General features: G+C 43.4%; 1 protein-coding gene across 5 annotated transcripts in view; it reads left to right on the top strand.

The window, feature by feature from the left end:
* Positions 1–25791, top strand: part of ZW10 (zw10 kinetochore protein) — a 142978-nt gene that overhangs the window by 97086 nt on the left and 20101 nt on the right. For 3 of the 5 annotated variants that reach the window (XM_085647363.1, XM_085647361.1, XM_085647365.1), the window contains exons 8-13: positions 460–623; positions 3999–4181; positions 6848–7083; positions 9834–9905; positions 11399–11568; positions 19630–19760. In XM_085647363.1, the coding sequence (XP_085503489.1) occupies positions 460–623; positions 3999–4181; positions 6848–7083; positions 9834–9905; positions 11399–11568; positions 19630–19760 (956 nt within the window). The remainder of the gene's footprint in view (positions 1–459; positions 624–3998; positions 4182–6847; positions 7084–9833; positions 9906–11398; positions 11569–19629; positions 19761–25791) is intronic. The other 2 variants (XM_085647362.1, XM_085647366.1) reach the window with 1 other exon arrangement.

Raw genomic sequence — 25791 nt, 5'->3', positions numbered from 1 at the left:
TTCAAAAGGGCAGGGCAGCACTGTCACACAGGATGGTCCACAACTTGCTTCATATTGGTGGCCCAGGTGTATGCTACTCCAAGTAAGGGAGACCACATCACCTTACATCATGAAGGTGAAAGCTGTAGGCTCAGGAAGCAAAACGTAGCACAAGACAGTGTCCCATTACCCTCATCCCTTAAATACTCACTCTTTATTTAAAAGTGAGGATGAAACTCAGCGCACCTTCTCTCTAACCTGCAGGTCACAGGTTTGAATCCAGGTGGGATTCCCCTCCCACATTTTTATGGCTGCTAAAATTGGTGACATTGATTTGGTTATGAATTTTGTTTTTACTTTTGTGCGAAGATAAAGTCCCTAAAGTCCATACTATTTGGGGGACCTTAAGGAGTGCATGCAAGTGTGAAAATCTTGCCTTTGTTCATTTGACTTCGATTATATCCCCAATTTTGTCCAAAGCAGATGTTCCTTTGGAGGAGTCGACGCAGACCGTAAAAGAGAAAGTTGTTCTGTCGCAAGTGTTGGGCAACATGATCTGGGAGGATTTGTCGGAGTACATCATCAAAGACTGCTTGGTCTACTCTATTCCAACCGACAGCAGTAAGCTGGAGGAGTATGAGGAAGTAAGGAAAGTCTCTGCATTCGACTGTGCTGGAAAGGCTTCGGGTGAAGGAGTGACAGATATCTACCCAAGAATTGCACTAGCATAAAGCTGTTAACAAGGCTTGCTGTCCCCCAGTGTGTTGTTTTTTTATGGGGAGCACTTAGGCTTGGGAGAGTAAACACAATTCAAAATGTTTCAGTAGCTCATGTTCAGTGGTGTTGAGATACTTGCGATGGATCTGTTGAAGAATCTTTTTGTGAAGGGGTTGGCTTATCTGCGCTGTACATTGTCTCATAGTTGTGTGTGCATGAAGTCCCTTACTATTACTATAACTGTATCCTTCCAGTTGAAATACTACTGCTTTGTGTAGAAGAATGTAGTTTGTTGATGAGGGACTGCATTGAACCTAATGAAGAATGGACAGCAAAACTATTCTTGTTGGCTTTAAAGTATGTATAGTTGCTTGCCACTTGTGCCATTATGCCACATTTGACCTGGATTTATTTATTTCACGTATTTATGTCCTCAATTACTCCCTTCCTTCACTTTTAGTTGAATTAAACATATATTGTAGTTTCTGTGTAAACACCACTTCTTTCCTGTCGTACATGGGAAGGAGCCTATACGAAGCAACATTGCAACGCACATGGCCTGTGAGCCGGGTTGAGTGCTCAGGGGGCTAAAGCAGCCACAGCTGCGGGCTGTATGTAACCAGAGGCTCCCATCTTTCAACAGTGGTTGATCAACTATCAACCTTTTTTAATCGAAAAAATGAATACCCTTGAGTTGGGTAATAACATCACCTGTCAACAGCACCTATATATATTCAGGCAAAAGTAAATATTAGTTTCATTGAGGAAACAAAGTATGGGGGATTCTGTGGTGGATATGATTCCTAACGACTGTCACATCCCGTTGGCAGTTGTACTTAATGTCTCTCTTCATTGCAATATATTTTTAGGTCTCTCCTCAGATAAGGCATGTGCTGTCTGTTGCGAGACATAGTGTTAACCTTACAGTTTGCTTAGAGCCCACCTATTACTTACCATTGGTTGGCTTCATTGTTGCCCCAATTGGGTTGTTTGAGTTTCTGTCCTCTTTCGTTCCTCTTCTAGTGTTCGTCTCCACCGTGGAGCATGGATGGACCTTTTACTTGTGTCCTTCCCCTGCTCATTTTCAATGCCTCTTTTTTCTTTTTTTAAGCACTCTGTGAATGTGTATGTTTTCCTGCAGTCTCCCTTATGTATGCATGTCTTCCCCTCCACTGTGTTGGTTGCCTGTGTGCTCCCCACTGCCCATTTGTGCTTATCACTCCGCTTGCATAGTGAGGCGCTGGAGATGTAGGACTATAGCCGGATCGACTGTCAGCCAGATGCCCCTTGTCAGCAGGACACCATGTTTACAATCTAAGGCTTTATTTTTAGAGATCTTTGTTTTCAAGTGTGTTTAAACAAAGTGGTCTACTGAGGCATATCAAGACCACAACTCCCAGAATGCACCTACTGGTTATATCACCACAGCTGCCATTGTTTCAGATTGCTATGTGTAACATTTTCATAATTTCATTGTAATTGAATCGGCCGCCCCAGGCGTTTGCACCAGTTTTAAGATCTTACAGTTTCTCTTTGCTCAAATGGGGCTAATTTTTTATATTTATGTTAACCTTGTCTTCATTGCTTGATTTCTACTCGCAAAGAAGTGTCACTCATACTCGTTGAAACATCGCCCATAATTACACTGTAATTGTGAAAATGCCAGACATGCAATCTGAAACCTTGGCAGCTTTGCCTTGCACTTTTGACCATTGTGCTTCTCCGTCACACACCTCCGCAGTGCGCTCTTGCATTTGTTTGCCCGCGTGTTCCTTCACTCACCCTGCTGTTGCTTCCCCTTCCCCCCTCATCCCGTTTTGCTGTTGCTTGCCTTTGTGCTTCGCCCTGTCCCCTTCCATGATGCGCTTGACCTTGTGGGCTTCTTCCACCCCCCCCCCCCCCCCCCCCCAATTCCATGCTGCTCTCTCACGTGCCTTTTTACCTTTTCAAGGAGTCTGAATCCATTGGGCCATTTGTATTATTCCCAATATTTGGCCCTGTGACTTGGGACCGGGCCACTTCTCCACATACAGAACAGGCTCGGCATGGGTAAACCGGTCTGCAGCAAGAATGCAGACTATAACTGCGCTCACCCACTGCCCCTGATGGGAAGCAGGGCTTTTTCTTACCTCAGACCTCGGTCGTGCATTTTGGCAACCACCTTGTGGGCACCGCGTCCTGTGACGCATACATCCAGATCTACACAGTGGCGTGATATTTAAGAGAGAGTGAAAGCTGCCATCCACTGCTTTTTTATCATGCACACTGATGACTGAGGAGGAGATACAATAAGTAAATACAAGAATTAATTTCTAAATAAATTAATAATGCGAAAATAGTATTCTCAGTCTTAACATTTCTTTATTTAGTTTAGTGATGGCCATTTGCGGTTTCTCAGGTAATGATCGATGTCTATAACCGCTCTTAAGAGTACCTTGATCATAGTCAATATACAGGTTAAATAACGAGGCTAAGATCCATTTTTGTGTGCCTCCAAAAGGAACTGCAACTGGAGCGGATACAGAATTCCCTTTTTTTAATACCTTGTTTTTATAGGCAGGTATGGTTTAAACCAAGTCCGCCCATCCTAGCACACACATTCTTTAGCTGGATATCGTGGTCCGTGGTATCAAAAGGGTAATTGGTCATAGAGCTGTGTGGAGTCATCTGTGATCTTAAGGATGAAGGCTTTGTGCTGTATCAGATCTAAACACAGACTCGTGTCAGTCCAGTAACTGGCTTTACGGTGTTTATCCAGTTGGTTGGCTTTGTGTTTCTCCATGAATTTAGCCAGAAAGGGACAGCCCGAAACACGCGGCACAGAATGAGGCATTCCAGAGGTTAAAGTAGAGCTTGCTGGTGAGGATTTCTGTTTTCACCCCACTGAGCTAGAACAATATTTTCAGACAAGTGTTGGATACGATTAGTGAGGTGGTAAGCTGGGAAGTTTTCTTTTTTCCCTCTCTTCTCTAAACTTCAAATGGCTTTGCTTAAGTTGTAAGATATTGTTCTCATTTTTCATTCTAACTTCTGTAGTTTTTATCTGAGTGAAGCTACATAATGGGAGGGGGTATTCGGGTGGGCGGAGAGAAGGGAGCGATTGTGACGTCAAAGAACAGTTGTTCCCCAAAGAGGCCTTTTTTTCTTTCTGCGCCTTTAAAACATTTGGCAGTAGAATTGTTTTTGTGTTCGAACAATGGAAGTTGCGATTAGTGGAGTATTCCTTATTGTTCCATGTGGGATCTCTTGTACCATGTGCTCAGAGGTGACATACTGAGATAAACCAGTCTTTCTGTTTTTAGGTCATTAAAACAACAGAGAAGTTTGAAAAAGCTTTGAAGGACATGAAGTTCTTGAAAGGTGATTCCACCAACCTGCTGAAGTATGCCCAGAACGTCAATGTCCTCTTTGCTAGCAAGAAATGTCAAGATGTGATTGTAGCTGCCAGAAACTTGATGACATCTGAAATACACACCACTGTGAAGGTAGCTACACTGATTTCAATTTTCAGCTGTTGATGTTTGCTGAATAAATGCATTCCTGACAAATCAGAAGTACCTGGAACATTTGTGCATGGCTAGATTGGCAAACGAGATCCCAAGATAATCCCTCAGGCGGACAGTGCGATGTGTGCTACAACCCAGCAAGCCCATATCCAGTGGAAGCCCTTGTGCCGGGACCGGCTATTGTGGTCTCTGTGTGTGCTCTGCCACTGCCTGGCGCGGTTACTTCAGATATTTTTGCGGAGAGGGATGTGGCCCAACTGCTAGAGCGATCGACCTCAAAGCTGGTGAACCAGGTTATAGTCTGACGGGAGGCCCAACATCCTGTTGTTCTGGCAAAATCATGTAATCTCCCCGTGCCTCACAAAATGGATGTGTCCTTGTGTAATGTAACGGGTGCTCATGTAAAGTGCTCTGATACCTTCGGGTTGAGTTAACGTTATATAAAACTCCAACCTCCCCATCCCACCCCCCCCCCCTTCCCACCTAAAAAGTGCCTCACTCCTGCGCCAAAATCCCAGTAAATCTTCACTGTGAGGCCAGAAGCCCATTCATATTCCTTTTTTTGTAAATGTGGCTCAGAAGTACCCAGCTGCAGGTGCTTAGTCGATGCCGCGCCACACTAGTGAGGAGAGGGAAGGCCGATGCTGGTAACGTGGCAGCGACGCTTCTCTTACGGGGCAGTTTGGCTTTCAGGATGGCAATGATGCTATCCATGGTTAAGGCCATGTGGAAATGAGCGGGGCATTGTGGAAGCAAGGGCGCATTCTACCAATATGGATGATCTAATGGTAACCGTGCTTTGCATAGTTGGGGCAACATGTAGGAAGGCACGGTAATTGTAATTTACGTATGGAGGCAAATGCGTTAACCCTGCATAAACAGATTCGCACTTTAAATATTGGTTATAACAGAGCCTTGCATATTGTGGAAGCTAGCATGACTGGGGGGTTTTTCATTCTGGGACATGGGAGTACTGGAGCTATATCCTTCGGAGCAGGGGGTGTTCTGCGGGACATTAGTCCACTCCCACACTTACATGTGAATGATGCTGTGCATTGTGGCGGTATATGCATTGTGGCGGTATATGCATACTGTCAAAGCTTTGGTGGTCTACAACCTGGCAGAAGTGTGTAGACTGGCATGACAGTTGGCTGGACAGTACTGTGGAACAATGTGTACTCTGCCATTTCATTATGTGATTCAGTCACTGGATATGAGCATTGTGGACACTGGCATCGTATCTGTCTCTGATGTGTAATCACTGAGGTCTGACCCTGTGCCAACCATAACCAGAGCTTGGGAACTCTCACACTTGACACAGGGCCTTATTTCTGCATCATTGATCACAGAGGATCCAAGAATATGTAGTGGGATAATAAAAACACTGCAGTTGGCCCAACACTGGAATATTTGATCAGCTCATATATGAACGAAAGTACTGTAGCCTACAGTGTCAATATCATGTCATATAATGGCATTCATTCGTTTGATATTTTATTTTCTGCCTCAGAAGTGTTCATATGCTTTCAACTGCTAGACTTACCGCGCTGAGAACTCTGCACTGTAACAATGTTTGAAAGTGGTATCCTTTCCCTTGGCCGTTTGTGTGAATGGCACACACTCTAACAGTGATTCTCCTGTTGTGTTCATGGCACACTGTCTCAGGCGATGCCTCTCCTATTGCACAACTATTTTCCTTCTGTGAATCCACGGCTATGTATGATACATGAAGTCCTCTTAAATGCACTCGTGAAATGTTCTCCTTTGGGAGTATAACGTGTCACACCATGACGTTTCGGAATATTTCTTTAGAAGGAATGGCCTATAAATCATTGACTTCCTTTCCAGAGTATTTGAAAAGTTGACCTGCAATGTGCACCGTTTGGTCCAATTTTGATTTAATAATTCTCATGAGTTGGAAGGTGGAACTAAGCCAAATTAGTTGCTTTCTTCTTTTGTTTGGGCCGGTTTGGGGAACTGGTTCACACTGCTCTATATCCCTCTTTTGGCTCTGCGTTTGTGCATGTTGAATATTCTTTACTTTAAAAATTCACTTTGAAAAATGTTAACTGCTAATAATGCTTGTAGAGCTTTCCACCTTTGCTTTTCTTGTTCTAATGGGGGAATACCACACATGTATTGCATGTTGATTGGGTTAGTAAGTGGTCTGCGCTATATGGAAACTTCATGGGATGGAAGATTGTGCAGAAGGCATGTGATAACGGAGAGTAATGTTAGATTGTTATCCTTCCCAGTGTCCTTTAATATACTTTGTCCTGCAGATTCACAATTATCCTAATCCAAAGGAATGTATTTCCCTTAAATGAGGAGGAAGCATTTTCAACACTTAATGGTGTTGATACTTTGAAAGGGTGCCGTCTGAAATGAATGAGCAGAGTTTTCCTGCTAGTAGAATCATTAGCTCAAACTTTTCAGGCATTGTTTGAAAGACCACTGCTCACCTTGACTCATAATGCACCCAGCTACCGAGCTGAACTCTGCCATGGCTTGTTGTGTTGTTGAGTTTGATTGGGAAGGCTCTTCCTCCTTCGATTTGTGTGGTTTACTCTTTACAGTTTTTGAATGTTTTTGTTGGGTTAGCGGTCTAAATTTTCCTATTTTGTGTTCCTTGCTTCTGTGTTTAGATCACCCCGGAGTCGAAGGTTAGCGTGCAGAAATTGCCCAACCCTGGATCTGGTGACCGACTCAAGACGCAGCAAGTGTCCAGAGCCATCCAGGAGTCTGTGAATTTGGAGACTCAAACCAAACTGGGGCAGCACACTTTCTCCTTGCCGACGTGCCGAATTAGTGAATCAGTGCAGAAGTTGGTTAATTTGGCATATTCAACAATGACGGAGGCTACGTCTAGTGGCAATCAGTGGTGAGACTTGGAAGGGGAGGTGACACTCTACTTTAGATGTTGGTGTTCAGAAAGGAGTTCTTGCTGAAATCTGTCAACTTCTAAGTCCCAGTGGATGTGAGTGTTACTGCGGCCATATCGTAAATTTGCAAGGCAAAATACTCCAACAATATCAACCGTTGGCTAGTCCAGTCATTGCTGAATGTTGTTCTGGAGTTATTAACATGTATTTTCGAGTCAGCTCACGACTACCTGCGTTTTTGCACCACATGAATGAAAACTGGAAATCCCGCATATGCCAGGGATAAAAAAAAGAATGGGTGCAGATTAGTCTTCGAACAGTTCATCTTTGGTTGAATGTACTGGAGGGTACTTATAAATGTTCTTTTTCATTGACACACCTCGAAATCATGATTACTCGCCTTGACCAAATTCCTCATAACATCCTCTGTAACTATCTTGCCCCAGCCAGTACGTCTGCCTTGTTCCTTAAGAATAAGGGGATTTTTATATAAATTTGTGGTCTTGTCCACAAGGTAATTCCAGAAAAACTCGTCCATCAAGGGATTGTGTTCGCTAAAAATACTCCATATAGTTCTAAACCCAATTAAAAATGCATTCATACTTGCAGGCACAAAAAATATAATCAATAGTTTTATTTAGACCTCTGCCCTTGAATGTTGGTACTGGCATGAGAGAACCATATTACTCTGTGCTTAATAAATGAATAAGATTAAATTCCACTGTCCTAACATTAAACATATCCCCCTGATGAGGATTACTAAAATGGACCTGCTCTGACCCCTCCCCCTGATCCTCATCCTTCTTATTGGTAATGCATGCAGTACAAGGATGTAGATTAAAGTCATACCCCCCATTCCCCCCCCCCCCCCACACGATTAGGGACAAAAAGGGCCAGTCTAACAGAATCTTTACCCAAATCCCTCTTAACTCAGCTTCCAAGGCAGCCTCTGAGGAGAGTGATTTATAAATACTTATTATCAAAACCCCTTATCTTATGTGAGAAAGATAGCAAGACTCCCATAATAAGCCCCACATCGAAAGCTATCTGCTCCATATAGCAGCCTAACCTTAAGCTCGCAAATGTTGCCTGGCACCCCTTAGCCCTATCATATGTGGAGGCCACCGCATTTACTCGAAAAACGGTATATCCCTACATAAATGACTGCCCCTTTTACATTCCAGGTCTCTTGGAAGCACAATATCTGAAAGGATTTACACAGATCCAGCCCCTTCTCATCCTCCAACAATGATCTCAATCCTGCTACATTCCAGCTGAGTAAACTCAAATTACTCTAGGTGGACTTCTGGGTGACCCATCCTCTCTTGGGATATGTATTATACTGTTTTCTCCAGGCTCACCCTACTCTTGCAGACTACCTGATGATGATCAAGCTCTTCCCTATTAAGTCAATCAATAACTGCTAGGGCATCAAAACGATTGTGTGTAGGGATAGAAGAGGAACTAGCCCGAGTAGCACACCCCCTATTTGCCACTATGGATGCCATTCCTGCAACCTGCCCTAATTGTCTGCGAGCTCGAGTGGGGGCCCATTTGGTTTGCGGGTTAGGCCTATAAAAGTATCTCAAAGGACAAAATACTATATTACTGGGTACTCCATTTTCCAAATAGAAGACTTTTGGTCAAACATGGGGATTCGAAATTAACAATGATGCAATCCCTCATGAAAATCCACCTGGCCCAGTGCCAACCCAACCTACCCTCTTTAACATCTAAATATTTTTTGCCTCTGTGAGCGGAAAACTTCTATGCAAACCCAGCCAATTTATGGCTTTACTAAACAGTTCTTCGTAGGACTCCCTTTGATCTTTCATTATGCTTGGGAATTCTAAGCCTCAATGGCTGTGAGTGCTACTGTGGCCCAATCAGATGTTTGTAAGGCAAAGTACTCCAACAATATCAAAAGTTGGCTATTCCCATCATTGTTGACTGTTGTTTTGGAGTTAGTCACATGTATTTTCCAGTCAGCTCACTTCTACCTGCTTTTTTGCACCACGTGCAAGAAAACTGGAAATCCCGCATATGTCAGGGATAAGAAAAAATGAGTGCAGATTAATCTTTGAGCAGTTCATCTTTGGCTGAATGTATGAATGGGTATTTCTAAATGTTCACCATGCGATCGCATGTTGGCCATCGAACAAGGGGCTTAAGACGCCCAGGTGGGTATTCAATGCTTTCCTGAAGGAAGAACGACACATGGGGTCATTTTTCCACAGTCTTGTACCAAGCTGTGAGTGAGACCTGCCTCCCATTATAGAATTCCCAATTCGTATAATTTTAAATGATATATGGGTTTTAGATCGTAACTGTTTTGCCTGTTTGTAATGATTAAAGTGAAGGGCCAAAGGTTTTTTCAGCTGGTAATACACTTTGTAACGAGGCATGGGGCTTTAGAAATCATTCATTCCTTGTTCAACAGGCAATGTTCTCTGGGCTTTTGAGACATGGTCAATCAAATCAATCAAATGCACATTTAAAAAGGGCAGCTTTTACTATGGTGCTAGTAACGTGGCCACTGACCTCTGATCTATTGTGTGAATTGAGCGGTCGGCCAGGGCTGTATGGTGAGCAGCTTTGTTATACCGCATGATAAAGCAGATGTTCTGTGGGACATCTCTGCCCTGCATTAAACAGTGAGCGCAGGCGCAAAGTGGCTTTTGATTTAAAATTTGTTGCCAACATTCTTTACTCTGCCCCATTCTTAAATTGTTTTTCTTTTCTTTTACAGTGCCATTCAACTTTTTTACACTGTAAGGCATATCTTTCATTTATTTCATGATGTTGTACCAACCTACCACAAGTAAGTGGATTTTTTTCATTCAAAATCTTTTTTTTTTTTACCCTTGAGCATTATTGTTTAATCTCAACGTATAGTTTTTCAGCTCAAGTAGCACACTTCATTTAAAATAGTTCATTAGCTGTCTAAATGTACTAAGTAAACTTTCAATACAACAAGAACAGTCACAGTGATTATTCAAACACTCCTGCCTCCACAATTCTTGTGTCTGATTAATCCCTGGGCCTGGGCTAGGATAACAGCGGGGCCTTGCCATCATCCATAAATCATGCCTGCACTTTATTATACTTGCCTACACCATCGTCACTTCCCCTGCATGTCTTTCCACACCCTAGAACTCTTTCCTCCCTAACCTATCACATATCTTTTTCCTATTCTGCCCTCATGTCTATCACAAGAATTTCAAAACTGGATTATCTAAACTTGCATCCACATTCCTCTCTCAAAATATAACAACTTGCACCGTTGAGCCATTAAAGAAACCCTTAGGATGTCAGAACCTCACTATGAGTCGTGTAACTTTATATACAACCCTCTCCAAGCTCTCAGCCTGTATTTCATCTGAGATTTACCCTGGCATGCCTGTCTAAACCCTCTCCACAGGGTGACTGACCACAACACCACACCTTACAACATATGACCTGACAGTTACCCGATCGAAGGCCATCCAATACCTGCATAAATGAGTAGACGCTCATTCAAAATCATGTGGATCGATGCTCTTTAATAAGATCACAGTTCTACCCCACCGCAACGCTGTATCTAAAACACACAGAATAATAGTCTGCGGTATTTTGCAATCCATAGACCACTGTGGTTCCAGAATGCCTCAACCACTATATCCTTGGATGTCATTCATAGACAGTGCCGCTTTGCCCGTCAAAATAGTGACTAATTTCTGCTATATTAAACATTCACAAAAAGATCTGTTTCTCGCTGGCAGCCATCAGTATAATGTAATTGCTATGCTTTATGAATACTGCATAAAGAGGGATGTTGAAGACAAAAACTTCCAAACATCTGTATACTAGAGGAGTTCATAAGAGCTGGTCTGAAGAGTTGCAATAGTTTTCAGATTCCCACCATAGAAATGTTATTGCTGAACAAGGCAGTTGCAGTATATTATAACCACATGCTTCATTGGGCAAAACCGAAATCTCTGTTGTCTAAGGAATTGGTACAACTCTGACTGTTTCTTCTTTTTTCCTTGGTAACAGTTAACCACATTAATCATATGGCGCGTACGTGTTAAGAAGTTAGTGAAAGTAAAGTTTCTTCAATGTGTTTTTTTACTGTTGAAATGAATGTCACTTGCCAACTTTTCAGTAGGTAAATCAGAATACTTTTGCATCACCTTGGCTTAGTTCTGGCAAGATTTGTATTCTTCCATTCATGGCTCAGCATTGATCTTTGCATGTCATATTATACATTGTTTTGCTGCAGTGTTTTATCTTTTGACGTATCTGACCCTTGGCGTTACTGTTTGCATCCAACAGAGAGAACCTTCAAAAATTGCCGCAACTGACGGCCATCCATCATAATAACTGCATGTACATCGCGCACCACTTGTTGACGCTTGGGCACCAGTTCCGGTACCACCTGCCTTCTCCCCTGTGTGAAGGAGCTGCCACATTTGTAGACTTAGTTCCTGGCTTAAGAAGACTTGGTAAGTTGTTTTTTATAGACCATTGCTTTATTGCTGTCACAATCGCTTGTTGTCAAGTAGAACTTGTTGTACTCAAAAGAATATTTACTCTGATCTATTGTGTTCTCTGTTTTTTGTCAGCTTCCCTTTGTAATGCTTTTTTGATAGAGGTTCCCTGGTTTAACTATTACCATAGGGCAGAGGTCTTCAATCTGTGGGGCGCGACCCCCAGGGGGGCCGTGGAGTCCTGGGAATGGGGTTGCGCATTTCCAGGCTTCACTTCTGCCTGCAATTTAAAAGCGGTGTTCTTCCTTTTGAAAAATGGACGCAGTCGTTAAAATGCTGCAGCTGAAGTTAATTGTCTCCTGTGCTGTGAAATGAAGAGGCTGGGCAGGGCCTGAAACAATCCTTTATGCCAGGGTACCTGCTTACCTGAATGAAATGTAAATGTGTGTTTTGAGGTAATCTGCAAATGTAAATGGTGCTTGGGAGCGGTTCTGGCTTTAATTGCTTTGTGTTGGCAAAGATGTATTTTTGTGGTAGTAAGAAGACTTAGCAACTGGGCTGTGAAGTGCATGCTTTTAATTGCTTAGTACCTCTGAGAAGGTGTTAAAGGGACAGTTATGCAAAAAAATGCATTACTTATGTTCTGGTATTACTAAAATACACACTTTTGAAGCTCCTTATATCCTAAAACTATTTGCACAGTTTGTAGCAGACTACCTTATAATGTGTGTATTACAAGAATAAAATAATGACTTACACTTTCATAGTGCTTTCTGTCACAGGCTGTGACCTCGTAGCACTAAAATCCACAAGTCCGTATTCCCCACTGCACCAACCAAATTTAGCGGCAGATTTACAAGGAAGTGACGCATCTGCATAGATGCGTCAGTTTCCTTGCGCCAGTGCCAAATGTCCTTGCGCCACCATGGATGCGCTGTATTTACAATACAGTTCACCATGGCACAAGGATTAACAGATGCGTCAGAAATACTGATGCATCTGTTGGCACAAAAGTGACGCATCGCTGGAATTGCTCATGAAAGTGACGCAACTCCAGCAATGTGCCACAACAGATAGGTGAGTCTCTCACAAAAAGCCCTGCGTCATTCTTATGCCTGGTCTGAGCAGGCGTAGGGATTTTGAAGCAATGAAGACAGAGTGACGCAGTTAAATGTTGTAAATTTCACTGCGTTAGTTCTACATGGCTTTTTGCGTGGGAACGCCTAGCCTGCATACATTAAAACTAGCAAAATATTTTGTGTCTGATTTATGAGAGGCTTGAGCCGCCAGAGCTTCATTTTTTTAAAGCTCCAGCAGCACAAGCGTCGCAATCGTATCTATGAGGCGACGCAAAGTCACCCTGCATGGCTGGGAGTGCCCTCATACATATGGAGTAAGACAAAGCAGCGAAAATGGCTGCCTTGCCTTAGTCTGTCAAGTAGGAGTTCCATGGGCATTGCGGTTGGTGTTCCCACGCAACACCCATGGATGTTGACACTGCCCCGGATTTACCAAACCATGTAAACCTGGGGCAGAGCCAAAACCTTTCGCCTCCCCACAGCAGGCATAATGAGGAGAAATGTTTTCATGTCTCCTCGTATTTTTTCCTCTTTCCATGTGTGCTGCATTCTGTACCTCACAGAGAAAGAGGAAAACCCCTCTCGGGCACCTTCCTGCACAAAAACAATCCTGCCTACATTGGCACTAGGCAGCAATTTGTGCGGCAACGTAGTGGGAAAAGACCGGAATGCATCATATTTCATAAATAAGGTGCATTCCTGCCCTTTCACATTGGCATAGGGCAGCGCAGCAAGAAGACTTGCAGCGCTGTCCTATGCCAATTCCTCATAAATGAGGCCTTTTGATTTTAGCCACACTTTTGACCACGCCCCCACATCTTTCATTTGATAAACACTGTTTAATATTATTTTCCCACTGTAAAAATGATTTGCTGTGGGAATTGGGGGCGTTTACGGTTGTCGATAGTTGTCAATGTTGAGGGGTACCAAGTTCTAGACATTTTTGTCAGGAGGGGGTCCTTAAGCCTAAAACATTTTGATGGGGGGGGGGTCTCGGCATCAAAAAGTTTGAAGACCTCTGCCATAGGGAGTACTCCAAACTATAGGCTGAAGTGGGTGTCCATTTATACACAGTTCTGCCCAACTACTTGTAGATGATCTTTGTTTCAAAATATAATTCATATCCTTTCAAATCCACCACCTGTTGTGTTTTGGAGGGTTATGGAAATGTGCTAGGTTAACACACATTTATAATACTGAATACAAAAATCAGTAATGACTAGTTCAAATAGAATAGTACTTTTTGTCAATGAACAGTTAATCCATATATGTGTTTACTTGTTTGTTTACTCGTACATTCTATAAGATGTGTTTCACACTCTTTCGCAAATAAATATTGGGCAAACTTTTGTTGGGATATTTGTCCCCAATGCAGTGTGAATTCAGCATGCAGAATAAATCCTTCCAAAGTTTGAATCTTCAGTTAAATATTTTGTATATTATTCAATAACTTTGAATATATAATTTTTCCATTTAATTTCCAAAATTGTTCACAAATCTCATTTATATTAGTTAAATATTAAAATATTATTTTGTAACCAAAATCTGTTTCATATTTTTTGTCAGGAGGCAATTAATTTGATCATGTTGCCGAAGTAAACAAATAACCGTATGCTTTTCTAAAATATCTAAATCTTGGAACAAAAGCAGTAAATGTACTGTAATAATAAATTTGCTTTTATGAAAGTCCTCTCATTTTCTTGTGTTAACAGTGTTCTGCATCCTATCGACATTGGAGTACTTCTTTATTCACCAAAGTTTAAGACTCCTAGAACTATTCAAATGAAAAACCCAACTAACAGCACTCTTCATGTGCACCGATGACATTCATAATTAGGACTGGGTGGACGAAAATACTTGAAGACATTCTTGAATTTACAAAAAGCCTGATTAGAGCATGCTTTATTGTTTTTAAAAATATATATATTTCAAGGTATTTCCAATCTTCAACAAAAAAATTCTAAATAAATAGCAGCTGTGACGTCCCAATTTGAAACTGTACTACAACTTTATCACTTTTTTTTAGTCAAGCTGGGCTACTCAGATGGTGAATACACAACAAGTTTAGGTGACAAAAAGGTGACAAATAATTTACTGTTATATCAGAGCTTGCATTGAACACCATTGGTAAAACCTCTACCATACTTTGAGTTTCTGAGTGTAAAAATACGGCTTTACAATCGGGTGACTTGGAATTTCAAACAAATTAAGCTGTGCAACTGATTCATAAAAGAGGGTACTTGAAGGATTTATTATCAAAAGCATTAAAAAAGCTAAAAATACCTCTGAAGGTGCTTTGTTGAAACTTAAAGCACCTGTAAAAGAGATTAAGTTGGTGTTTACATCAAAATATTTGATCTGGGCTATTCGGTAAGAAACTTTCTTGCACGAAGGTGTAAACTAATAACATTTGTCAAAGAGATTTTTACATCAGATCATACTTGTGCATACAAAAGAAGGGTAAACCAAAATGATTCATTGGTCAGAGGTGAAAGAATACAACATAAGTAGAAACAAAAAAAAGCATTAGACAGCAGACAAAAATTCACGATTCCGTATTTGAGCTGTGCACACTTTTGTAATGGGTTAAAGGGTAATATATTCTGTTAGCCACATATTGCAAAGAAAATATTTATTAATTAATAAATGACCTAGGATATTGAATCTGTGGTTAGTGTCCATACAGACTCGGTCCATCGGAAAAAAGGACGAATAGATAACTCTGGTGGACAAAACATACAATTTGTAGCTGGTAAAGAAATGAATATTCACCAATAGCAGTACATTTTATGAAAAACTATCATAATGTTAAGCAGGTTAAATTTCAACTAATAAAAAGCAACAAAAAATAATAGAAAGGCAACATCGTTGCACAACAACAGAGTTTTTGGATAAAGAGACTTACTGTCAAGATTAGGAATAGAGGACATCCAAAAATCCTACAACGATAACTTGAAAGATATTTGGGAAATTGGGAGTCAGGATGGAAGTTAAGACTCGACATCCCAAGGACATTGGCACATGGGAAAGGGAGAGGGGCTTAAGGGTGTCTGTGAGTGTGGGAAAACCAGCGTGTAGAACCTTGGTGTAGGAACCAGACCATTAACCATGATACACACTTGCTTTCTGGTTAGAACCACCACTTCCGAGACTTGTTAGGCAGTGAATACTTAGGACCGAAGTTGGCATGCAAAAGATGCCTGGCAATTTGTTGAGCAGTTGTATGACTTCCTGTTTCAATATTCTTTCAATATTCTATTACCATATTCGATCCTTGCACTTTTATTGCTTTGTCCCTAGCTGGCTCCCTCATTTAGTCGAGCTAGGCAGGACCGCTACCTTTTTATCTTGTTACTACCTGCTTTAATATTCCGGATTCAGTGGCATCCAAGTGCTTGCACCTGTATCCTGGTCTGGTCTTATCATAGCATCTCCCCCGCAGAGTTCAGTAAGAGATATTAAGAATAAGAATAATGAAATTTCTACAGTGCACAGCTACCTCAGGAGAGATGTCCAAGCATTAGATACCGAATCCCACCTGTCTATGTGCCGTTCTCAAGCCCCCCTACGTCCTGATCTGAAGAACCATGTTTTAAGTTTTTTACTGAACATTTACTCTGACTAGGCCTGCTGAACTGCTTAGGGCAGAGAATTCCACATCTTGGATGCTCGGAAGCCAAGCGACTTTCTGCCTGTCTGTGCTTTCCTCACTGAGCACTATTGCCAACAGCTCCTTGCAGATCTAAGATTCCTCTGGGGTACGTAAGGTCTCATCAGCAGTTGCAGGTACAGTGGCCCTTTATTGTTCATGGCTTTGTAACAGACACATAAGGCTTTAAAGGCTGCTCTATATCTCACCAGGAGCCAGTGAAGCTGCCTAAGCTCGTCCTTCATAGGCGCCCGTCTAGGCAGATTCAAAATGAAACTAGCTGCCGCATTTCTGCAGTCTTTGCAACCTGTTGAGTCTACTTTGTGTCATTCCAAGATATAACACATTACAATAGTCCAGCATTGACACTGTCATGTCCTGAACCACTGTCTTCCTTGATTCTGCTGTTAAGAAGCACATTATGTTTCTCAGCATTTTCAGAAGTCCAAAACACTTTCCCGCCACCGCTGAGATTTGGTTGTCAAAGAACAATTTATTATCCAACCAGATACTGAGATTCTTGACCTTGGGTTTCATTTCCGGAACAGGACCCAGCTCCTTGGGCCACCAGGCCAATGACCAAATAGTCGCCTGATTATCCAAAGTCAAAACCTCTGTTTTTCCTGCATTAAGCTTCAGACAAAATAGGTCCATCCACTTTGCAACTTCTGCTAGGCAGAGACTGAGAGAGAGAGACATCTGAGTCGCATTTTTTGACAATGATAATGAGTGTCATCAGCATATGACACAATCGAGAACCCGAAGCTCTCAATTACCTCTGCTAGCGGATAAACACAAACGTTAAACAGGGTTGAGAATACAATGGGAGCACCCTTGACTGATGAGGCTTCTGTGCAACGTGAAAGGTGTGTCCTTGCAGAAAGGACTAAACCCATCGCAGGGCTATATGTCCTATCCCACAATTCCAGAGTCTCCCTATGAAAATGTTCTGACTCACAGTATCAAACACGGTGCTAAGATCCAACATCATTTGGCACACAGACTCGGTCTCCAACAATAGGGCCGACTTAGGACTGTATGTGGGACGGAACAGAGATTGAGTTTTACGAGTCATGTTGTGGTACTCCATAACAGCAGAGATCTGTTTATTGATGGCTTTCTCTGTAATTTTGAAGATAAGTGGAATGAGCAAAACTGGATGATTATTTTCCAGCTTGCTTGGGTCCAGCACTGGCTATTTTAAAAGAGGAACCACCATCGCATGCTTCCACCTCCTGGGTACCTGCCCAGAATTTAAAGAGTTGTTGATCATTTGGCATAGAACTGGGTGGATCACCTCCAAGCCTCGGACCACAGTAAATGGAGAAGCAGGAGCTAGTGGCGAGCCTGATTTTACTGACTCGTATACGGCAGGTAACCCTTATGCATGAATAGTTCTGAATTTTTTCGACCTAACAACTGTCCTCTGACCTTTCACACCATATGTTCAAGCAGGGAGTGTCTCTAGCGTTAGCCGGAATGAGTCAGAAATATTGGCTACCTTAACCGGAAAAAAAGTGCGCCAACAATTTGCGGTCTTAGTGGTAGATGCTGAGACAGTGCGTAGTGAAGAAAGAGACTTCACCACACGGAAGAGCTCACAGAAGAAATTGTTAGCCTGTTGGATTTTATGAGTGGAAAATTCACAGTGAGCCTTTTTCACACCCCATGATAGTTTTTTTATCGCTGCCGTTTAGCCACTTTTATGAACATTGTCATACTCTGCGCCAAAGGCGCTCCAACCGTTAACAGTTGTTCTTTTACTCTAGTAGCTCTGCGTTAAGCCACTCAGCCGAGGGTCTTGTTCTGTGAAAAGCTCGCCTTCCACAAGGAGCGATCTGATTCAAAGCTTCATTAATCCAGACTCGGCTGGTTAGTTGACAAAGCACCACAGAACGCCGAGAGGGATATTTTATCCCAGCGCCTGGTCAACGCCACGGAGGCCGCCTGAACCACTTTGGGCAGTTAACTCTTCTCAAAGTGGGAATGGAATGTTTCTCGTATGGATACATTCCATTCAGAGTTCTGCATCATTTGTATCAATGTGTCCTAGTGCCAGGGCTTTAAGTGGGTACTGAGCACCGGCAGCTCTAAAAAGCAGGTGCCGAAACTAGTCCCTTTCTGACTCTTTTATTGTCCTCACCTTCCGAGTGGGAAAAAAAAGATTCTTAATTTCGCAGCAGTACTTCCTTCACTGCCTCTCATGTATCTTTGAAGAGACTCGTTACCGTTCTTTCTCATCATTTCCGAACTGAAGCATTTTAACTAGTTTATACAAAGGTGCCATGTTTTGTTGCTTATTTATCATATGTAACTAACAACCATTGACAAAGCCAATAGTCCTGGCTTGCTGTGGGTGTAATGTTGCTTCTTATATTTATCAAATATCTTGATGCAAAGCCAGAAAGAAGAATCAAAATATCAGTCAGGTGGCACATAATGCTAATCAGAGTTCTAACTTAGTGTTTTAAGCCACGCCCTTAATTATATCGGCCACGCCCCTTTGAGAGACCCCCCTCGGTTTTTTCATCCCACTGAAAGTCGCAAGCCTCATCACCCTGCTTGCTTCTCTCTCCCCCTCCCTTTCTCCCTCCCCCTCCCTCTCTCCCTCTCCCTCTCACCCTCCCTCTCCCTTTCCCCCTCCCCCTCTCTCTCTCTCTCTCCCCCCTTTTCCGCATTGGGGTCTTCCTGATCTGGGGACCCTCGTACTGTACGTCACAGAGGGAGCGGGAGGAATTGGCTTCTTATCCGAACCACAATCACTTGCAAAGTTTGCTACTTGGGTCCCTGCTGTGAATGATCATATTAAAGATGAACTGTGATGGGTTCAAACTTCTATGGAGATAATAAACTACGGAACGGTAATGTGACTAAATGCGACGCTAAACATACATGAAGAACGACTGTGCTCTGTTGGTGAGAGGATGCCAACACACTAAACATGAATGAAAGAAAAAGGAGAGTATCTTGGTTTATTCATTTGTACTTCAGTTTACAAATAATGTTTTAGAGTTACAATATCTTGTTTGATAACGGGATCAAATTAAATGCCTTCTGACGAGGACGGATGCTCAAAAGGCATTAAGAACATAATTGAATCTGGTTGTATATACTTCCAATATGAATGACATTTTAGGGAGCAAGAATAATGAAGAATGTTGAACCACTCAAGTATTTAAACAGAGCATAACAAAAGGGAGTGATTTGCGTAGGGTTGGAATGTCTCAAACGGCTTTTAACTAGCTCTTATCAACATATTTAGCTGAAAATTGTCTTTCTTAAAAGCACATTTTAAACGTACTTCCCGGTTTACCTGTCGTTCATCTTTGCCTTTATTTTCTCCAAAAGGCACCGAGTGCTTCCTGGCGCAACTGCGTTTGCAAAAGGAAGAGCTCCTTGGGCGACTGTCGAGTGCAAAGAATTTTGCCAACATTGATGTTGAAGAAAACTACATTGCTGCAAATAAAGCCCTTCGGCAGGTTAGTATGGTGGAGAGATTAGACTGTCATCACTCATGCAGTAGCGCGCCTCTGCAGACGGGCAATATTGGAGTGTTAATACAGCTTCACAAATTGAACTTTGGTTTCTCAGATGACATCACTGATTTAGGAATTGGGGTTCCTGTTTAACAAATCTAACAAAAGTAGTCCTAGTTCAGCACTGATGAGTCGATCAAAAATGACCCATTATCTCCATGCTTGTGCCTGGTTCTGCATTGTAATATGGTTTAGCCACAAGACCATTATGTATTCAACTACATTATTGAAAGGAAATAGATTGTTATACCAGTCTTTCTTAAAAGCAACAAAGTCACATGCCTTCTAGGTAAGAATCTTTACTTTTACTGCAACGGTTAAATTTAAAATCTGTAAAGACTCATCGGATGTGTGGCACATGATAACCTCTATTTTCAATAAATCCAGGACACTCTCTTTAAGTCTATCTACTGCATGGATTTATAGGCACTTGGTCCCTCTTCCGCTCTGTCTCTCCTCCCTCTTCCATTTCATTCCTCTTCATTTACCGTTCACTCTGAAACAGATTTGCCAGCATAGGCTCAACAGATACCAGAAAATCTGTATTAAGAGTACGAGACTGTTGCCATGCCCCACTGCACTTCCACTCCAAGGAACTTAGCTTTGGTATTCCTCCTGGGTCTACAGTATCCTCATTCCTTTCAAGGTAAATACAAGGCCCCTAGCAAACTGTCTTCACTCTGTAGAGGCTAAATTATACATGTATGTCCAATACACCCAGCTGATCTGTGCACTGGTGAAAAGTCTTAGTGTGGCAGGAAGATTGCAGGACCATATCATTATAGCCAAATGTTGTATACTGATCCTGGTGGGCGAATGCCAAAATAATTCTCACCTCCGACACCCCCGCCACCATTCAAAGTGAAAGTTGTCCCACATGGACAGCTTTCACTTTGCCCTTGTGAATAGGTTACCACCCGATGTTGGGTGTGTTGGTAACCTGTCAGTAGTTTGCATTGTCAGTGCTGTCACCAAACATTGGTATATATCACAACTTGCAAAGCAGAGGAGGAAGCCCTTTTCACAACCTTTCCTCTCTCCAATACTGAGTGAGCCACAAAAGGCACTTTGTGAGTAATTATTTCTGACTCGCAAAGTTCATTTAGTATATTGTGTCTTGTGCAACCACAAAGCCACCTCATACATCAGGCCAGCATGTTGACCTGCCGTCTGTGTTGAGTTGAAGTGATCCATGATAGAGGTGGTGGCTGTGAAGTGCAGGGATTCTTTGTGTATGATGGCCATTCCTCCGCCGTGTTTGGTGATGCCGTCCCAGTGAATTATCTTGAATCTGTTCGGTGTAGCAAGTGGCGATGGCTGGTGCTGATGTCGGGTTGAGCCAAGTCACGGTGAGGAAGCCGACATTAGGGGTGAGGACGGTGATGATGTCCCAGATCTCGATGGAGTGTTTGTGGAGAGATCGGGTGTTGATCAGCAGGCGGTGGAGTTGTTCCATCTCGGTGGAAGCAAGTGGAGACATGTGAACAAGGGTTCTGATGTCACAGGAGAACGGACAGTGCCGGCAGGACAAGAGTCCTGCTGTGGATCGTGGAGGTGCATGGTTACAGTCATCATTGTGGTAGTAGATTGAGGGCCGTTTTCTTGGCGTTGCTGTAGCTGGGCGGAGGTCTAGGGGTCCTGGCACTGGGTGCATTCCAGGCCCGGATGGGCTTGCCTTTGCTGCGCCTTTAGTGCGTCCGCTCCCTCCATTAAGTAGGTTTCTGGGAAGGGGGAGAGGCACTGGGCGGGGCTCAGCGGGAGGCAGGAAGCGAAGGAGAGCGGCAAAGAAGACCGGAAACTCGAACAAGGGGGAAAAGCAGCTTTTTGTAGAAAAAATGGGGTTAAAGGAGAAAATGAGGAAAAACGAGGTTGAATGAGGAGAAAACAGGTTAAGGAGAAAAATCAGGGTTTATCAGAGAGAACAATGTTGAAGGAGAACAAAAGCAAGATTAAAGGAGAAAATCCGAGGTTAAAGGATGAAGCACAGTTAATGGAATTAATGGGGTTACAGGAGGAAAAAGAAAAACAGAGTTGAGTGAGGACAAAAGCGAGGTTAAAGCGAGATGAGGAGGCAAAACATAGGTGTCACAGACAGTGCAGTACGGTGGATCAGCTGATCGGGCTGTTCGATCAGCTGGTGGCCAAGCTCAGTGCTCGAGCTGGCAGCAGCAGTGGGGGCTGGCCCTGGCACTTGCTCAATGGGGTCGCCCTGCAGCCTCCATTACGTGGGTTCCTGTGAGGGACAATGGTTAGGGTCAGTAGGAGGCGGGAAGCAGGTGGAGAGCTTCGCAGAAGCCAGGAAATGCCAATAAGGGGGAAAAAGCTGTTTTAGGCAGAAAAAAACGGGGTTCAAAGAGAATATTAGGAAAAACAAGGTTAAAAGAGGAGAAATTAGCTTAAGGGAAAAAATGAGGAATAATTCAGGTTTAACTAAAGGAATAACCTGGTTAAAGGAGAAAAAAGCGAAGTTAAAGGAGGAAGCGCAGTTAATGGAAGAAACAAGGCTACAGGAGGAAAAAAGAAAAACAGGGTTGTTAGACCTTGCATCCTTGGCGTGGTTTCCCCTGACTTTTTGCCTGTACCACCTGTATCTTTGACACTGTGCTTGAATTCGTTTTTGCTGGTTTAGATGCTTTGGGTACTTTGCCACTGCTGATCAGTGCCAAAGTGCAAGTGCTCCCTGGTTAAATTATTACTGTGATTGGCTATCCATGATTGACATATTTGTTTTACCAGTTGGTCCCTAGTAAAGTGCACTGTGTGTGCCAGGGCTGGTGATTCAAATGCTACTAGTGGGCCTGCAGCACTGATTGTGCCACCCACATGAGTAGCCCTAAAATGGTGTCTCAGGCCTGCCACTGCAGTGCCTGTGTGCAGTTTAACTGCCATGTTGTCCTGGCCAGTGTACACACTTGCCAGGCCTGACCCTTCCCTTGTCTTACACATTGGACACCCCTATGGTAGGCCCAAGGTACCCCCCTGGGCAGGGTGCATTGTATGTGAAAGGTAGGACATGTACCAGTGTGGGTAACATGTCCTGATAGTGAAATACTGCCAATTTCGTTTTTCACTATTGAAAGGCCATCTTGCCCATAGGGTAGAATGGGGAATGCTGTGTAACATGTTTACCTGCATATCTTCCCATAGCAGCAAGATAGAAAGTTGGAATCTGGTATCCCTGTACTCAGAATTTAATAACACATATTTCAGGGAGGATGGTTTTTAAATTCTAAGTTTGGAAATGGCACTTTTAGAAAGTGGCGATTTTCGTGTTCAACCTTTGTGTGCCTCTACCTGTTTGTGGATTGACTGTCTGGTTTGTGAGTGACGGGGGCTGGGGTGGCTCCAGGAGGCTGGGTGAGTCAGCACTAGTCTGAATAGGCCTATCTGCATGTAGAGTGGTGGGAGAAGTAGCACCTGGGTCTGAATAGGGCTGTGCCTGCCTTGCACAATGCTGGCTCCAACTCCTGCGGTGCGTCTGATGGCCCTGGCCCACACTCACAAAGGAAGAAGATGTGCACTGGCAGAGTGCACCCAGAACTGGTTTGGACTGGGCCAGGACCCCTCACACATGAAGAACAAAGACTTTTGGGGTATAAATATCTGAGTTGAAACCCCTAAACGTTAGACTAGGAAACTTTGTGATCAAGAAGGAATCCCTGTCAAAGAAGAACAGCTGAAGAAGACTGAGCAAAAGTGCTGCCATTTCTGTGTGTCTGGGGGCTGACCTGCAGTTGCTGTTGTTACTGAGGAAGGGGACTAAGGAACTTTCGGCTGTGTGCTATGTCCCCCTACTTGAAGAGGAGCTGTGCAGTGTGCTTTGTCCCCTCTGAAGTGTAACTGTCTCCAAGGGCCTGAGAAGAGCTATCCTTCTGTTGGAAATTCACGGATACAAAAGTTTTGCCAAAACTCCTGAAATTCGCCCTGCACTCCGCTGTTTCTGCTGTCTCTGGGGATAATTGTGTGCCCCCAGGACGTCACTGGTGCCGCCGTGAAGCCTGTCTTGTCTGCACGCTTATCTGCTCTCAACAAGCACCAAGAGCGCTGCGTGCATCACTGCCGCCGGCCCGTGACCGGAGAGAAGCACTGAGGGCCGGTATCGCTTCATCACCGGCGCCCCCGATCTCCAGAATTGCTGTGTGTTTACTTTTAATTCGCCGCCGCTACTCGAGTTGTCTGCCCAAGGCCGGGTCTGCTGAGGAGAGGACCTGCGTTGTATCTGGAGCAAAGCCGGAGGGTTGCATAGCAACCGGGACTCCTGCAACCATGTCATCAAGACGCCAAGCGTAGGAAGGAAGTCCCGTCCCCGCCGAAAGCCGTGCCGGAGGAGGAGAAGTGGACCCGTTGGAGGTTCACCAGGAGGGAGGGGTCAACGCGAGAGCAACCCCAGATAAACGCTCCACCCGCGCTGTCTGTGCGAGGCTGGGAGCGGGTTGGGAGCCGGCGGAGGCTCTGAGTGATTGTGCGAGCGTACTGACGTCTGACAAGTGCAGCATTCTATGTTACAAGTACAGCAGGGGCATTGCTGAGACACGCAACAGTGAAGGAAAGCGTCCTTGGCTACAAGTGCAGTATTCTGTGCTACTAGTGCAGCTGGGGCATTATTGATAGGAGCACATTGTATTACAGTGACTTTCCACGCGTTGGAAACAGAGTCTATAGCCATACTGACTTTCCAAGTTCCTTTACTTTTACAAGTACGTTTACTTTTGCTAAAACATTCCTAAAGAAAGAATCCTTATGTATGTTGGTTCTATGTCGTTTTGATCTTGCCTAATCAGATAAAGAGATTAATATTTTTATAAATAACCTGTCTGGTGTCCATTTGTGGTGTATCTCTGTGGGTGTTGGTGCAAATACTTTACACATTGCCTTGGGGATAAGACTGTCTGCTCGTGCCAAGCTACCAAGGGGCTGAACAGGGGTTATCAACAGTGTGTATCCCCCTTACCCTGACTAGAAGCAAGGGTCCCTATTTGGTCAAAGGTACTTACCTCTGCCAACTAGAGACCCCCCCCGATCTAACCGGGGTTAAATGAGGACAAAAGCGGGGTTCAGATGAGAAGGCAAAACAATGGTTTCACAGACAGTGCGATAGGGTGGATCAGCTGATCAAGGCTGTTCGATCAGCTGGTATCCGATCTCCGTGCTCGAGCTGACAGCAGCAGTGGGGCTGGCCCAGGGACCTGCTCTTGTAGTGGACGTGAGAATTGCAGGTACTTGGCTAGTAAAAAAGAACATGACTGTACAAAGCCCTTGTAAAATAGTTTTGCAGGCTGATTCATATTGCCATATCACACTCCGATCATTCCTTTTCCACTGACTGATTACAGTTATAAATCGTAGGCGCTGCCCCCAAGATAAGGGCTTACAGATACCTTGGTGCATTTTGCCTTATTTAGCACATCTGGTTTTGTATCCCTCATCACAAATGGGATTTCTTATTTTAGGACTTTAAATATTCGCAAGGCTTAGTAAAATGACCAAACAGTACGTGAAAGGCGAGAGTGACACAACTTCATATGGAAGAATTTTGCCCAGGATCGGACTGCCTCTGTCGCCTTTCTCTATGCCAGCCACCGTTTGTCATTATACTTGAGAATACTTGACCTACTGAAAAACTGCAACAATTGGTGCAATCAGTACACCAAGTACTGCATCCATGAAAGTCTGCATGACTGACCGAAACATGTTGACTGTTCTTTTCAAAACCTATCACCTTTAAAATTCTTTTGTAATGTGACGTCTCAGCCTACAGGGTGTACATTAACTCTTGTACTGAATGCCAAATAATGATTTGCGCACCCATCAACAAAACATCCGTTGTGACCATTCATGGGAAGCGCTGCCTTTTCTGGAGAGGTAAGCAAAGTTTTCTTCCCAAATTCCAATTAATTTTCATAAATTCTACAGATAGTCATAGTTTACATCTTTCAGCATGTAGGCATTCACTTTAAACTCAGGACTTTCCTAC

Source organism: Triturus cristatus, chromosome 3_2 (genome assembly GCF_964204655.1).
Source record: "Triturus cristatus chromosome 3_2, aTriCri1.1, whole genome shotgun sequence".
NCBI classification, from domain to species: Eukaryota; Metazoa; Chordata; class Amphibia; order Caudata; family Salamandridae; genus Triturus; species Triturus cristatus.
This window is presented reverse-complemented; position numbering and strand designations above follow the sequence as displayed.